General features: G+C 43.3%; 1 protein-coding gene across 2 annotated transcripts in view; it reads left to right on the top strand.

The window, feature by feature from the left end:
• Positions 1–11,434: 11,434 nt before the first annotated feature.
• PRKCA (protein kinase C alpha) overlaps positions 11,435–15,907 on the top strand; it is a 157,218-nt gene continuing 152,745 nt past the window's right edge. Inside the window, exons 1-2 of one of the 2 annotated variants that reach the window (XM_084492540.1) lie at positions 11,435–11,723; positions 14,484–14,515. In XM_084492540.1, the coding sequence (XP_084348666.1) occupies positions 11,551–11,723; positions 14,484–14,515 (205 nt within the window). In that variant the 5' untranslated portion in view covers positions 11,435–11,550. The remainder of the gene's footprint in view (positions 11,724–14,483; positions 14,516–15,907) is intronic. The other variant, XM_084492541.1, reaches the window with a different exon arrangement.

Raw genomic sequence — 15,907 nt, 5'->3', positions numbered from 1 at the left:
AATATCTGTTGTGTGTGATAACTTTTCTGCTTCTAAAATTGGAAGTAAAACTTTGATTAATTGCATATGAAATTGAAAAAAAAAATAGTTAAGTATGCATTCCATACAACGGGAAAATAACTGCCAATATTGTGACTCTTTTTAAAAATGTTTTTCTGCGATAGGAAACATCAGGATATATGTTGCCAATAACTGAACCTTTTTCCATACCTGGACAAGAGTTGTTCAACTTGGCAGAGTATCAGCAACCAATCTATTTATTTCTGTGCTTGATGATGATGTGCAATTATTTATGTCATCTAGTTTTCCATCAAACCCAGCCCACTTTGTACCAGGTATGCTATTTATTGCTAGTGCTTCCATAAACCCAATCATGAGGTGGAACTTTGCATTTATTTGGTCACTAACAAAATAGAGGGAACTCCTGTTCTCTGCCACAAATGGCCTTATACTCCTAAAGGAAGAAATGCTAGCTGCGAGCAGAGGCAGGAGTGCAAGGACACACTGAGATGATGTTGGCTAGCATGATGTGCGGAGTATCAGTATCACAGTAGTCTGTTACCCGATTTTGTGATAGCACAACCTAAAAGGAGAATACGTAGGAGGGAAGCGAATGAACTTTGCAGAAGTTGTGTTGCCAAGACAAAAATATGAAGGGCAGCATAGCAGAGATCAAGAGCACATGTTTGAAAAGATTGCAGTTTAATGATGGAGACTGGCAGCGCTGACTGATCGGAGTAGTTTCAGTAACAAATAAGAGATGGGGAGAAGGTGTGCCAGCAAAGCCTTACAAGTGAAGGTAAAAATGTGTCATGTTGAAGAGTTTAAAAACAAAAAATAGAGGGATGCAAAAGAAAAATGATGATGAAAAGTGCTCTATACAGCAGCATTCTTCATTGATACCAGGGGTCAACTGGAGCTGTCAAGATGAGGGAAAATACCTTGTGGTAATTGGGACACTAGCTAATAAGGAGCCAGACAAAGACTTCCAGGCAGGAAACAGTCTCTGAGAAATATTATGCAGAAAGTTTGCAAGAACTAGCCAGACTCCAGGTCAGGTCACTGCAAAGTAACAGCTCCCCCAGCTAATGAGCCAGACCTTCCTTTAATCTGTCTGCCTGCTTCTCTAGCTGATGCTCTAATTTTCATGGTATTGTAGGATATGTCACGCCTCTGATCCTGCCACAGACTTTCTGTCTGTCCTTCTGGATGATGAGTGTTGGGTCTGCTATCCACTGCTCTCAAGGTTTTATGAGTGTTCTTCAACCAGAAAATGCATGACACAGCTTAGTCAGTTCAAAATGCAGGTGTTTCTCACATCACCAAGAATATATTGGTTAGGAACACTGAGATAAAATATTAAAGAGGTTTGAATGCATTTCTCCCTTACATGCCAACATCCACTTGCTGAAGGCACTCTCCCTGGCATGAAAGCTGGGCTTGGGACTTGGTTGGACCACCAGCTGCATCCTTTTTCTACAAGGCTCAGATGTTCAGATTCCAGCTTCTTTCACTCTGATCCTCTTGATTCGCATGCCAGGTGCTGGGTTTTCCTGTGTACACCCATCCCTCCCTGGAGCACAAGGAGATGATGGTCAGGTGGCTAGCAGCTGAATCCCTGTTCCTCTGTGGGAGCAGGTGTTAAGTTACAGGTCCAATCATTGCCCTTCGTGTTGCTGAGATAGTTCTATTAATATTTGTTCAAAGTTCATTTATGCCCTGCACAAACATTTTTATCGCCTCCACTCAATACATCCGATATTGAAGTGAGTGCTCCATTGCACTGAAGAGATAACAAATAAAAAGTAAGAAGGTGAACTGCATCATTTTTGGTCTTAAAGAAAATTAATTGCATGCAGTTCTGGCCAAGCCAAGGCTGTTTCTGCTTCCTAAATATCAGTTCCATTTAATATAGAACAGTATCGATAATTTAGATTTATGTATTCATTACGAGCAAAATATTCAGCCAGCCAGAAGCCAAGATCCATCTGCACTGAATCATTTTTCCAGTCAATGTTTATATTTCCTACCTTTAGAGATGCTGAAAGTAAACACATGGTAACTGATATTGACCTGGAAGAATGTCTCGGTGACATCAAAAGTAAACACTGTCTGAAGAACTCTTAAAAACATTGTTTTCACTTAGTAGCATATTTTGGGGTTAGATGGCACTTGGATTTACCATTGATGTTCAGGGATGTTTTTTTCTGAAGTTAGTGAAATAGTTACCATTTTAGTCCAAGACATTAAAATCACTTCAAGCACCCACTGATTTACTGAACATCCAGCATGAGAATACCCAGCACTGTATTAATTCCCAGTCCTTGCTTTTAAGGTCCTTTCTAACCCAAGCCATCCTCTGATTAACCCATGATGCTGGAGGTCTAGCAACAAGGATTTCTTCTGGCTTTTAGCTCCCTACGCTCCCTCGCAGAGGCAAGAAGGTGTTCCACTTTTCACATACATTAAACTTGCAGTGTACAAAACCAGAGAGCATTTTAAAGCCACTTCCTCCTCTCCGCCTTCTCATTTCCTGCACAGAAAATCCAGAGAATCTCTCTCGCAGTTGTACTGTGACCCAAATATTGTAAAACAGTCTGTTCCTCTGATAAAACTTGTTTAAATTCTGGCTAAAAAAAAGTCCTGCATTATATTTCTTCATCAGAAATGCTGAATTATGAAGACTTCAGGGCAAATTATCCTCTATGTGAGTTTGAATCTGCCATGAACAGCTCTGCAAGGGCCTAGTTGTGAGACATGGGAAAACAAAGGTACCATAGCAAGCCACAGACCCTCCCACCCTCTTATCTCATCCACCTTGTTGCCTTTTGCCTTTGTGCATCAGAAATACACAGATGCCTTCAAGGAAGACGCCAGCCAGGGTAACAGGGAGGTTGGAGAAGACAAGGAGCTCTCCAAGCTCAAACCAAACTCATTCTTTTCACCCACCAAGCCTGAAACTACGTTATTAAGATTCCCTGAGAGCCTTGCTATGCTTATTTATGTGTGTAGCCTCAAGTTGTCGTCTTGTTTACAAGCTAGGAAGGGTTCAGACCTGGTCAGGACCAGACGCAAGCTCCCCAGGGGAAGCACAGTGCTGCAGAAATACACCTCACACTGCCAGGACATCAGAAATGTCATTAGTGTTCTTACCGCTTTGTGATCCAGTGGAGCAATCCTTGATAGTTTCCATCCTAGACTGGCTCAATCCCTTCTAGTAAGGGCTTCTGTGGGTAAATGAAAGTGCTTTTAACCTGGCTCTGTCTCCCTTGGCATGTTGCCGTGATACTATCAGAAAGCCCAGCTAACTCCAGATTTATTTACTGCCATTCCTTGGTCTTCCCAAGTGATGGATAAAAGGACCAACAACCAAGAAGCTGTTTGGTATATTCGTCTACATCAAAAACTTCATTGAAAAGTGCATGTGTCTAAAAGTAGCCTAGAATCAATGTGTTTTGGCTGCGTCAGAGGCCTCCACTGGTATCGCCAAATAAATCGACAGCTTCAATCTAGAGAGATCCTATGATCTCTATTAACCCATGGATGTTATCTGTTAAATTCTCTCTGGGCAGAAGTCCAGAGTGTTCCAGATGACTAAATTTACCTTCTTTATTATTCAGCTCCTGTGCTCTGTACGGTGTAATCAAAAAGTAGATAGATACTGATCTCCCTCATGGCCAAAGCCCAAACCTTCACAAGCCAGCCAGAGGCTTGTCAGCGGTTCACTGGAGCTTTCCTATGGCATTTCATCACTGTTTATATACCTAGCTGCAATCAACTTGTCAGTTAATGACATGACAGGATTAGGGATTTATGCCAAATCTTGGTTAATCAACACAAATATTTGACTATAATTTTTCCTGACGTATTTTTAATCTGGTATTCTTAGCAAAATTTATTGCCAAAGTGAAAATTCCCACTTTACTGTTGTCTGAAAAGGCTAAACATTCAGCCTCAGAACTGAAAACTTCACAAAACATTGGATCCAGAGGGAAGGCCATTAACTTCCACAAACTGATTTTTTCGTGTTCTTGAATATTCAAACTGAAGTTGGTAAGCTAAGGGCTACTCTGATAGGAAAGATTAGTTTGTCTTCAGCTAGACATTTGCAATAAAATCCTGCTGCTATGTAAGCTCCTGCTACCTGATGCTCACATCACATCATTCTGCATCTGGATCCTGTGCACAGACTCATATTGCACCAAGAAGTATGGTGCTTTTGTAGTGGGGACCATTAGAGAGTAGTAAGATATCAATAAACTAATTTCAGTTTGTGACAGCCTCTAATATTCAGCAATAAATCCAGGGCAAAGCCTTTCAAAGAGGAAGCAGATTTTGAAGGGGCCAGTATCAATAACTGGAATCAGATTTTCAGAAGGGCTTAAATTCTATTTAGACAACTAAATGAAGGTCATGCTTTCAAAAGTGCTCACTTTATTAAAATAAATTTTTGTCATACTGGGTTATTTGGAAAATGTAGCTACCTCTTTTGGTTTCCAGAAGGCCATTCCGCTTCTTTGACACTCTTGACATGTTTGTATATCACTGAAAACTTTGATTTGAGTGTTGTAATTTGTGTCATTACCTAGGTAGTCTTATGTTTAAAAAAAGTCAATTTTCTTTCTTTATTATTTGCACATGGAGGGACAAGGATGTTGCCAGCACTTTGGCATCAGAATGAAATATATTACAGTCGTTCTGACATGGCCAGAGCCAGTACCAGTGACATTCTTGTAAATCTGAGCTCTGAAAGGAGAAGATGTACAAATCTTTTGGAAAGAGCAGGTCACGAGCATTCTATGAAGTACATAATATTTATGATACAAGTTGAATACACTCAGAAAGCACGCAAACTCAGTAGCAAGAATACCTACATTTCATTTATCTTTGTATTTCTAGAAATAGCCTCATTTTCCCACTTCACGTCGCCTAAGCATGTTGTCATTAACAAGAGGGTCACTTTATTTTTGCATGGATATCAGAGTGTAGTCAAGTAATACTAGTCCACTGGATGAGTTGGCTTAACCCCTGCTCCAAACCTGTTCAAAGTGAGCTGGCTTCCCAGCTTTTATCTCATGTGTGCTATGGTGCAGCTGGAACAGAATCTGCTGGTACTTGGCTAAGGAAAGCCCTGTTATTTTTTTCCTTAGCAGCACTGTGGATAAGATGTTTGATTTTTAAAATGATATTTTATGTAACAAAACAATTTTAAAATGTAATTCACGGTGAAGGAGCATCTGTAGCATTTTGTATTCTCACAAGCAGTAATTGTGGGCTGTTAAGGTCACCATGCCTTGTGGAACTGAATGGTAGCGTGAGACTTACTTAACGCAACCTGAAGAGATGTCCCTTGTTATGATATGTATTAGTCGGCTAATCTTTTCAGTCTTTAATCCACAATACTGGATTAAAAGACCAAAAATAGACTCTACTGTCTTTTAAGGACAGTTTCTGTTCTGGGGTTTTCTTTTTTATTTTGAAAATGAAAAATTCAGAGTGGAATCAAGTGAACATTAGATACTAATGTAGTCCTTCTTCATGTTATATTTTCAAGGCAAAGTACTTTCCCACACTTCGTTTTTCAGTTAATGGTCATTAAGTTTTTTGATTATTTTTTTTTCTTTTGAAATTAACATCAGCCTGCTTTGCATCAGTGTTTTCTCTTCTCAGTTCTTCTAAATTAAAGGAATATTTTAAAGTTGTGCTTGCCCAGACAAACTCTTGTCACTTCAATTACTAGTGTTCCCATAATGTAAACACTTGTGTAGGGCACAGACGGACGTGGTGCAATTGGAAATCATGCTATTGGTAGTGATATTTGGCTTCCTCTGTGTCAACAGGTCATAGTAGAATGGCGGCATGCACAAAGAAGTGCATATCCTGTGTATTCCAGCTGACAGGATTGTTTTCTTCTCAGAGTTATTCTCTAGAATAAACCAACTGTGGTACGTAAATTACAGTTCCCTTTATCTGTGATAAATGATACTCAGCCGTCAAAAATGGTATCTCGAAGTACAGCACATACAACATCTGCTCACACCTCATCTTCACTTGGCAAACTGAGTTTGTTCCTACAAAATGATCATACCTTTCAATACCATATTTGTATGAATATGATAAATAAAATATACCACACCATGCTGTTCACATTGAAATAGTGGGAAATCTGACTTTGGTGTCAGCGACATGACATCACGTGGCCCATAACAAGTATAAAGAAACTTTAGGTGTTGTCCTGATGTAGCATGGGCTGTCTGATGCTAGGTATACTGATATTCCAAAACACACGTTTTCCAGCTGTCAAGTAATATAAAATAATTTATTCATTGTCCTGTTCAGTGTCAGAAAAGCACACTGGCGATAACAGCAGACTATCAGGAAGTGTAGTGACTCTGCTTCCCTATCGTTTTGATGGACACATTTTACTCTGCAAGGGATTGCATATGTACACATCTACCTGCAAACTTAAACCCTACCTGTATGGTTTACATTTGTGTCCAAAATGAATGAAGAAAATACAGAGTATTGAGGATAACTTTTCCTCTGCAGGGGTAAGGTAAAAATATATATGTGTTTAATTTAAGATGAAAATAAAATTCAGAAAATGGTGTTACTGGTGCAGGCAGGGCCCATCTAACTGAGTATTTTGTCTCCAACGGTGGCCACAGGTGCACACTGCAGAAGTGAGAACAAGGCAAGCAGATATGATGCTTCCTCCTTAGAATTTCAGTTTCTGACCACTTTCAGGTTAAGAGTTTTGGGAGCCAGCTGTGGCCTATGGTTAGCAAAATCATCTGTCCCTTCCAGAGACTTGCTCCCCCTGAGCCCCCTGTAAGCTGCTCGCAGCACTGCTGGTCCTCGTGCTTGGTTCTTCTGGGCAATTCCAGGGGACGATTGTCCATGGCAAGAACCACCTACTTTGTTTCCTTTGAACCTGTGTGCCATGGTTCTCTAAACAAAGTAATAGAGGCGCTCTTGTTTAGCTGGTACAAGAGAGGTTTGTTCTTTTCCACATGGTTTGAGTGCTTTGTTTGTATTTCAAAGTCTGAGTCTTTCTGCCTTTTTTTTGTGTGTGTATGGTTGAAGACTGAAAATTTGCCTACACAAGAGAATTGTTCTGATGCACTCAAAAGAATGTGAATTACTTTTTGGAAGTGATATTCGTAATTTTCCAGAGAGGCTGCTGGTGAGGAGGCCAAAATCTGCAGAACAACAATGATAGCAAATATTCCAGCTGAGGCAGAAATTTTTATTTATACAATCTAGAAAGACAAAAACCCATGAAATGTCCCAAAGGACCCCCATCACATTTCAGCATGTAACAGCCTCAAGCTCTGATTCAGCTCTATAAGTAGGAGATATTTCAGCATGCTTCTAATACACCTGAGATATGAGAAAAGAAAACAATAGGTTGTCACTCAGTATTCTGATGAGAACATTGATATAAAAAAGAAAGATATATTTTATCCTCAATGTTCTGTATATCACCAGCCATTTATTTCCAATTCTATGGAGGGCTGCTGTGAGGATAATTCACAGGCAGCTGCCAGCTATCTGTATGGCAGAGGGGTTTGCACCACTTTCAAGGAAACACCAGTTGAAATAATGGCACCATCTAACAGGTAGCAAGGAAAGTAGGACTTTGCTAATGAGGGTGTATCGATGAACTGCAATTGCATCCCTGGCAAATGATCACTTATATCATATACCATTTTTTGTCCTGAAATTTTAAGAAGTAGATTTTCTGTGAAATTCCATTTCTCATAAGACTTTCTGTGGTTTGTCTTCTTCCTGACTGTTTTAATGCATACTCAAACCTTTGCATTAGTACTAGTATGTGTGAACAAGCTGTCACATGGAATACTTTAATAATAAAATCTGTCTACTGATCCAGTACTTCCAAACCTACAGCATGAGGAACTTTGAGGGAAAAAAGGCAGAAAAGAGAATCTGTCTAAGTACAGAAAGACACGGAGGTGTACAGACTCTACATGCACAGATGCAGAAAGACACAGATACCAGTGCTGCTATAGGAAGAAGCAAAATATTTCTACCTCCTTCTCACCACTCCAGTAACAGGCAAACTAACGCTCACACGTGTTTAGGTTACCACATCCTACCTTTTTCTAAGTTTTGGGAAAACTTAGGGTACATCACTGCCAAAGTGACTGAGTAAAAATAATGATTTTGGTGGGGAATGTGTAATAGGGTCTGGAAAACTTACAGATGTAGCTGACATAATCTCCTAATTAACAGCTATTGGACAAAATGTAGCAAACAGACTTGAGAAAGGGAGCTTCAAAACTAAAATCTATAGATTTCAAAGGGAGAAACAAAGAATGTGTTGTAAAGAGAAAGAAACAGCAAAACCTAACTTTGAAATTTGACTGAATCCTGAATTTCAGTGGAAACTCATGACTGATATTGATCTCTTTATGGCAAAGAGCTATCCCGGAATTGTTGCCAATGCAAATGTCTCATAAGGTGACTGTGTGGAAATTCATTTGAAGGATAAGACTGGATGAAGCCAATCATTTTTAGACAACGTGTTTGCAATGATCAAGTAGCCCTTCCTAAAAGGGGTTCAGAAAGTAGCTACTTGTTCTGATAACTCTCTAGAAAAGGAAGTGGTTGTAATTGTTTTGAAATATAGGGAGAAATTAAGTTGTGAACTTCCTCATAGGTCTCCAGCAGGAAGTGATTCCAGTTTGTTGAATACTTCTCACAAGCAGGAAATAATAAAATAGAGCTACAACTGCCTAAGACACTGGTGAAGGTGTTCTTGGCTTTGTCTTTGAGTTAATCTGATGTTGTGCAGAGCCCATAAATCAGGACAGAACAATTCAGGCCCTTTTTGTTTAGGGAGGAGACACCTTTTTACTGCTTTTTAATCAAAAAGTCACATAGGCAATAGCAAGCTGACCCAGCAGATGAGTAAAAAGAGAAGGCATTTCATAGGCAGCATAAATACCCTTAAGAAACCACTTTGAAAATGGACAAAGGTGCTTGTCCTTACAGAGCAGGGATAGTATTGATGCAAATATAGACGGGATTAGAGGAGCTGTGTGTGTTTCAGCAGTCATCTGAATTTTTCAGAGAAGAATTCATGCACCATCCAATGGGAACTTGTAGTAGGGATGAACTCTGCAGGATGTTACCCAATATTCATACAGGAGTAAACTTGTTATCAGATGACCCCATAAACCATGCTTTGGAGTCAGGAATTCTGAAAGCTGCTTGCTCGAAAAGCTGGTACTCTGATTAAATAACCACGTATATGCCTGAACACAAACAGCGATAATGCTGACTCCTTGTCCAGATGGCCTGACTCAGAAACAAATTGCAAACACTACCCTAAGCAGAAGGGCAAGGCAGGGGCTGCTGCTGGGAATGTGCGCACTCGGGAAGGGCTGGCAGGCATCTCTCCTCCAGTAATCTGCAGAGGAAGCGTGAGTTCCTGTATCACCCACAGGACCTGAATTCAGAGGGAAAAATGGGTGTCGAGGCGACTGAAATCCTCCCAGTAAGAGGATGCTGCTGTTAGGACGGCATGTACTGAAAGTGTCTGGTGAAAGGGACGTGGTCATTGTGAATGTATCCTGGGCATAGTGAAAAATTCTTTACATTTAAAGATGAATACATATATTTACAGATATCCATATATAAAAACATTGCATAAGTGGTGTTCATCCAAAATACAATAGCCAGGAGAGTTACACCTACATACATCAAGGGAAGGTTACGGTGTCAAAGCAGGTTACCTGAGGGCTGCTGTGCACCCACAAGGGACTTTTTCCCTTGCCTCAAGTGCCTGTTCAAAATGTACAAATAATTAGGAGGGTTTGACATAAAATGATTGCTTTACAGACGCAAAGTGATCCCAGCATGATCTCACAGTGTCACGACCAGCAGGGTTTGGCTTTTCCCTGGGGCCTAACGAGGCGATCAGCAGGTGCTGGAAATAGGAGCCTGGGACACGCGCCAGTGTTTCAGTGAATGAATCTTGACCGGAGTCGCTCCCAGGAAAGAAACTGGAATCCAAAATGATTCAGCAGGTTTGTGAGATTGTAAACTACAAAATGTACAGACTCCCCCAAACCTGGTGCGATGGGAGTTGTCTAATTCAGGCAGATTCTCCAGTTTCGGTAGTTCTGTTTGTAACACTGCACTAAAGGAAAGGAAATAAATACATTCCGTATTTCTTGATAGAGCACTTAATGAGAGTACAAAATGTTTTTTAGTGCTCCTCATGCTTTGGCATAAGTTAATTAAGACAAGAAAAAATCCATTCCCGCTGAAGAGGAATAAGGGATTTGAAACATCTGTGCATGATAGGTAGAAACCAAATGAAAAATCTTTCCATTGTGTTGCATTTCCGATCAAATTTGAAAATAGTCACTTCCAAAATAGGAGTCTGTGAAGGAAGGGCATATGGCAACAGATTATAGGGCATATGGGCTGATTCCATAAGCTTAGAAAAAAAGCACATCTATCCCTGTGCCAGTTACTCGGAGGCGGGCCATGGCCATACCAGTTCAGCCAGGCTGCACCCAGAAACCTGGGTTTGAAAATTAGGAACGGGACAGATAACGTGTAACGAGTAATTTCTGGTCCGTGGCGAATGCCTTTGTGCACACCTCCCATCAGCAAGACTCGAGTTAATTAGCCTTCTTTCGTTCTTGTGAAATAACAGATATGACACATGCTTACACAGATGTATGGGTGAGCAGTGGGGTGGGGGAACTTTTATTGGGCATCCCTTCTCCGTAGCGAAAACTTGTGGCCGAGGGAATAGCATTTATTAGAAGCAGGGATGTTTAGGACTTGTTCTCTTTGTTCAGTGCATACGGTGCAGTTTCAGGTCCATGCAGCCATGCTTGGTGGGCCGTTTTCCTGGGTGTACGAAACACTGGCTGTGTGCCAGGTGTGCAGCTCACATTTCCACGTCCAGAGACGTGTGAGCGCTGGGTGTGCAAGGCGAAGGGACCGAGCCGTAGGATTCCCGAGTGCTGTGTGTTGTACGGGCAGACACAGGTGAAGAGTTGGGCACGGGGGGCTGCTGCAGGAGATGGGGGCTGCGTGGGGGGCGAGGTGGGGGTGATGGGGCCGGGGGGCAGTGCACCCCTGGGGGCTGCAGGAGGGGAAGGGGCCGGTGCTGGGGAGGGAGTGTCGGTGTCGGATCGTGCAATGGGTGTGCAATGGGTGAGCAGCGTGTGCAATGTGCGTGCAGTTTGTGCAATGTGTGTGCAGCCAGGCAGCCCCGCAGCAGGTGCCTGCTCCCCACCGGCGTCCTTCCAGCCTCCCCCCCGCCCCAATCCCAGTGCCGCCCCGCCCCGGGCTCGCTCTGCCCCCGCGGGCGGAGCAGGAGGCGGCGGGGCCCGGGGCCGGGATCCTCCTCCCGCTCCCTACGCCCCGCTCCGACGTCAGGCAGGAGCGGGAGGCAGCGCCCACCGCCGGGGCCGGGGCCAGAGGCTCGGCGGCCGCCGGACGGGGCGGACGGCGGCGGAGAAAAAGAAGGAGGAGGAGGAGGAGGAGGAGGAGGAAGGCGCTATGGCCGACGTGTTCCCGGGCTCCGAGCCCGCCGCGGCCCCGGACGCTGCTCGGCGCTTCGCCCGCAAGGGAGCCCTGAGGCAGAAGAACGTGCACGAGGTGAAGGAGCACAAATTCATCGCGCGCTTCTTCAAGCAGCCCACCTTCTGCAGCCACTGCACCGACTTCATCTGGTGAGGATCCCCCTCTCCTCCCCGACCGCGCTCCGGGGCTCCCGCTGGGGGCGGCCGCCTTCCTCCCCCTCCTTTCTCATCCTCCTCTTCCTCCCTCCCCCGGAGTCCCCCGGTGTCGCCGTCCCCGGGCAGCGCCGTTCCCCTCCCGGCCGGCTCCGAGCCCCCTCCTGCCACCACCAGCGGGTGCTGGGAGTGGAGCTGAGCCCCCCCGGGGTGGGGGGGAGCCGGTCCCGGTGTTTAGGGGTGCCCCCCGCCGTGCTCCCTGCCTTCCCCTTGGCACCGCTCCGTGCCACCCTCCCACCCCGGCATGGGGGGCGCACGGTGCCGCCCCCTTCGCCCTCCGCGGTCGTCCCGAGCAGATTAAAAAAAATAATTAAAAAAACCCTGCAGCCGGAGCGAGGGCGGGGAGGGAGGGAGCAAAACTCTTCCTACAGCCACCCACCTCGCTCAGCCCAGCACCTCCCGGCCGGGCTCTGTGCCCAGGGCGGGTCCCGCTGTCGCCCCGGGGTGACCGAAGCCCGCCGAGGGGCTGGGGGGGCTGCAGCCGGCCGGGGAGGGCGCCCCGCGTGTGCTCATGCGCCTGGGCACAGCCCTGTGCCTGCCCTCTGGAGTTCCCTTCCCTCTGCACGCCCAGGGAAAGGCTGTGCCTGCTCCTGAAACGCTTCAAAGGGGTTTGAGGAGTAAGGGGGAAGAGTAAGGACGGGGAGCTTGGAGAAGAAACAAGGGGGAAACGGGACGACTTCTTTGCTTTTTTCTCTTCTTTATTTATTTATTTTTTCCTTATTTGGAGGAAAAAATAAAAAAAAGCGAAGTTCAGTGTTGTAAAAGTTAGACACCTCAGGGGAAGTGCCTCAAAATGAATCCGAAGCAGGCTGAGCTGCAGGTGTGGGAACGCGGCGGGCTCCTTGTCCGCGGTGACAAGTGGCACAATAAAAAACAAAGCCAAGGGCTGCGGTGAGAAAAGGCACCTGACAACAGGATGGGTTTGAAAGTGAAAGGATATCCTGTTGCTGACAGGTGGCAAGAGGAGCTGCGCTCTAGCCCTTTCCTGCTAGCGAGGCTAGGAAGCTCCGAGCATTCATCAAAGGAGCATGTGACAGCTCTGAAACTTGTGTCGGTTCCTCGGCTGAAGATAGGCAGGTCTTGAATAAGTGCCATGCACTGTGAAAAATGCTTCATCTATTTCCAGAGCGACACGTGGCTATTAACATATGCTTTAAGGTATAAAGAATAGTAAAAACAGCCTTTCAATGAGCTGTGCAGAGACTTTTTCCTTAGATTACACTTGACCACGTAACATTTACTGAAATAATTCCGTGCCTCTCTGTCTTCTTAAACTGCCTGATTGGTTTCTGAAGTGCTGCTGTATTTCCCAAACCTTTTCCTTAAAACATGTTGCTCCTGCCCAGGGAGAGGGGTACTGCTCCCCGCTGACCTGGGGATGTTCAGCTCAGGCACAAAGGCTGGCGGGACTGTTGGAGCAGATACCGTAGCGATGCCCTTTACAACAGAGACCGTCTAAAAAGACAAAACAAACAAAAAACAACCTAAAGCCTGTTTCATGTTCTTAGTTCTGTTGTCCCACAATTGCATTTGCACTCTTGCCTGTTCCTTGTGTGAAGAGAAGTGATAATAGCAACAGAGTGACATTAGGGTAGTGTTGCAGGCTGCCAAGTAAGCATGCAACGTTGTATTTCTTCTGGGTTTCTTCGTTTAGGCCTATCTATAACAACACCTGGGAGTCTTTTCAGTAGAAATCTGGAAGATATGTGAAGTTGTATAGTGTCCCTTTCCACCTGATGTAACAGTGTTCTAAAGAGTTTGTCCCTTCTCTAAATAAATTAATAAAAAAGTGGGAAAATGGATATACTTCTTAAAAATCATTTCTACAAAGTTCCTAATTAGACTGCGTGTTAAGTGCCAGCAGCCTCCTTCCTGGCTCCTGCAGTGCCTGTCTCTGGTGGGTTTCTCTCTTGGCGTAAGCAGCTCCGGCTCTCCAGATGAGAAACATCCTACAAAGAGGGAAAACGCAGAGAAATGTTTATAGATCAGATACTCCAAACATTTATTTTTGTGGAAAGAGAATGTTGAATGTTTAAAGGTAAACAAATAAATACAAGCAACAATGGGGCAATTTGCTGCAGGTGTTGTAACTTTGGAGAGCATTTTGGACACGTGTGTGTGACTGTATTCACTGGGGAAGGACTGCGTGCGTGTTTGTTAGGAAAATGAAGGAAGTAAGCTGGAAGAATAACCAGTGTGAAACCAGTGGGTCTGTTGTCTTGCTTATATTGAAACAAGCAACCTCTTTAACCTGCCTCCTTTCCATACAACAGGCTGAGGCACTGGTGTGCCTCGCTAAAATTGGGATTAGAAACTGTCGCGTTTGTTTCCTAGGTCTTCTCTGGAACTTGGGTTAATTTTATATTGCTGTTAAGTATAGATCTGGTATTAAGTGAGTTGCAATATTATGCCGTAATCCCAGATGATGATAATTGTAGATCCAAAATAGCTTGTGAAATAATAATAATAATAATAAATTGTTGCCAGAAGCTGGAATTACATAGCTGGTGACAGCTATTGTTCTCTGCTTTGCAACGGGTGGGCTGTTCTGTGGTGTACATTTTAAAATCTGTTGCTGTCGTAGCAAAATCTGTAGTAATTTAATAAGAAACTATTTTTGTGTTGTTATAGATCAGTGAAAGGAAATATTAACTAAACATACTAAGACAGGTGTTTTTTTTTTCTTTTTCTATGCAGGGGATTTGGGAAACAAGGATTTCAGTGCCAAGGTAAGCCACAAACGCTTTGTTGGCTAGTACGCTTTGTTGCGTCTTACTCTGAAGGTAGCCAAAACTTGCCTGCAGCAGGAAGGAAACAAGCCTGGAAAATATAAGCAGGCACCTTTGCCTGTATAAATTTTAAAGGAAGACAATTATTCAGTTAAATAACTATTGGTATTTATATTGTATACAGTGAACAATCAAGTCATTGTGATAATGCAAATAAAAAGATGTTATCTTTCTTAAATCTCTTCACAGTAAATGTCATATAATCTGCATACAGTGCAACTTCAAACTTTTCATGAAAATAATCTGTGCAATTTAGCTTTTGCAGAGACCATTTTTCACATCAGAAGCTCTCGTCTGTGTGGGCGTCTTGGAAAATGGATTCACTTTTTAGTCATATGGCTTCCTTTCATAACCCAAAGTCCCTGTTTTTAATTTTCATACGTTGTATGTTTAGGAGGACCTTTGGTTTGAATTACATTTTAGGACAGGCAGCATTTTTCTCTGATAATGTAATATTCAATTAAAAAAAAATACAAAGCCACCAAAAAACACACCAATTTAATAAATTCTGCTAACCTTGAGAAACTGAAAACTGATACAGTAGAAGATAACTCTATGCATGCAAACCAGAACATGAACTACTATATTCTCACATATTCTGTGCTACTGCCAAATTCTTATCATTATTCAGCATTTAATTGTAAAATAACCACACCCAACTATTGTTCTTCCTTTTCTATGTCACATGTGTACTGATGAGGCTTTTTGCTGTCCCTTCTCTTCCCCCACCTTCTCCTTCTTCCCTCCCACTTCTCCTGCAGGTGTACCTTGTGTATGCATTAGCTCACCTTTTGCTTGTTTCCTTCATTACATGTTTTAATGGTCACTTGCTAATGCTTTAGAGTGTATTGGACTATCCTGAATGCTGTGTTTACTTATTAGTTGGTGAAATTACGGATTCTGTGGTATTTTTGTGAAAATTTATGTTAGTTGGTACTTCCTGAAGTTAAGCCTTTGTGAAACTGAATGTAGATGAGATGCCTTTCAAAGATGTTGCAATATATTTTTCTTTCTTCAAGTAGAGACTTGCAGAGCGACTGTGGGGCATGGCTAATACATACAGTGAAAATGCTGCGTGCCTTGTTAAGGCATGGTAGGAATGCAACCACAGTTTTACCATGAATCTTGCACGCAATTTTGTCCCCGTTCCAAGATCTTACTATGAAATTCTGTGAATATCCTGCAGTTTTCTGCTACTCACCACTTCAGAGCAGTGCTATATGGGTCAGTCTCTGGTCCTCCGTTATAATGGATCTGCATTTCCTGCTGAATCCCATTCAGGATGGCTGAGTGGTTTCTTGCTAAGGAATTATTTAGATGTTCATTAGAGAT

The sequence above is a fragment of the Aythya ferina genome (genome assembly GCF_964211825.1).
Source record: "Aythya ferina genome assembly, chromosome: 18".
NCBI classification, from domain to species: domain Eukaryota; kingdom Metazoa; phylum Chordata; class Aves; order Anseriformes; family Anatidae; genus Aythya; species Aythya ferina.
Note: the sequence above shows the minus strand (reverse complement) of the source record. Positions and strands in the feature narration are given on the sequence as shown.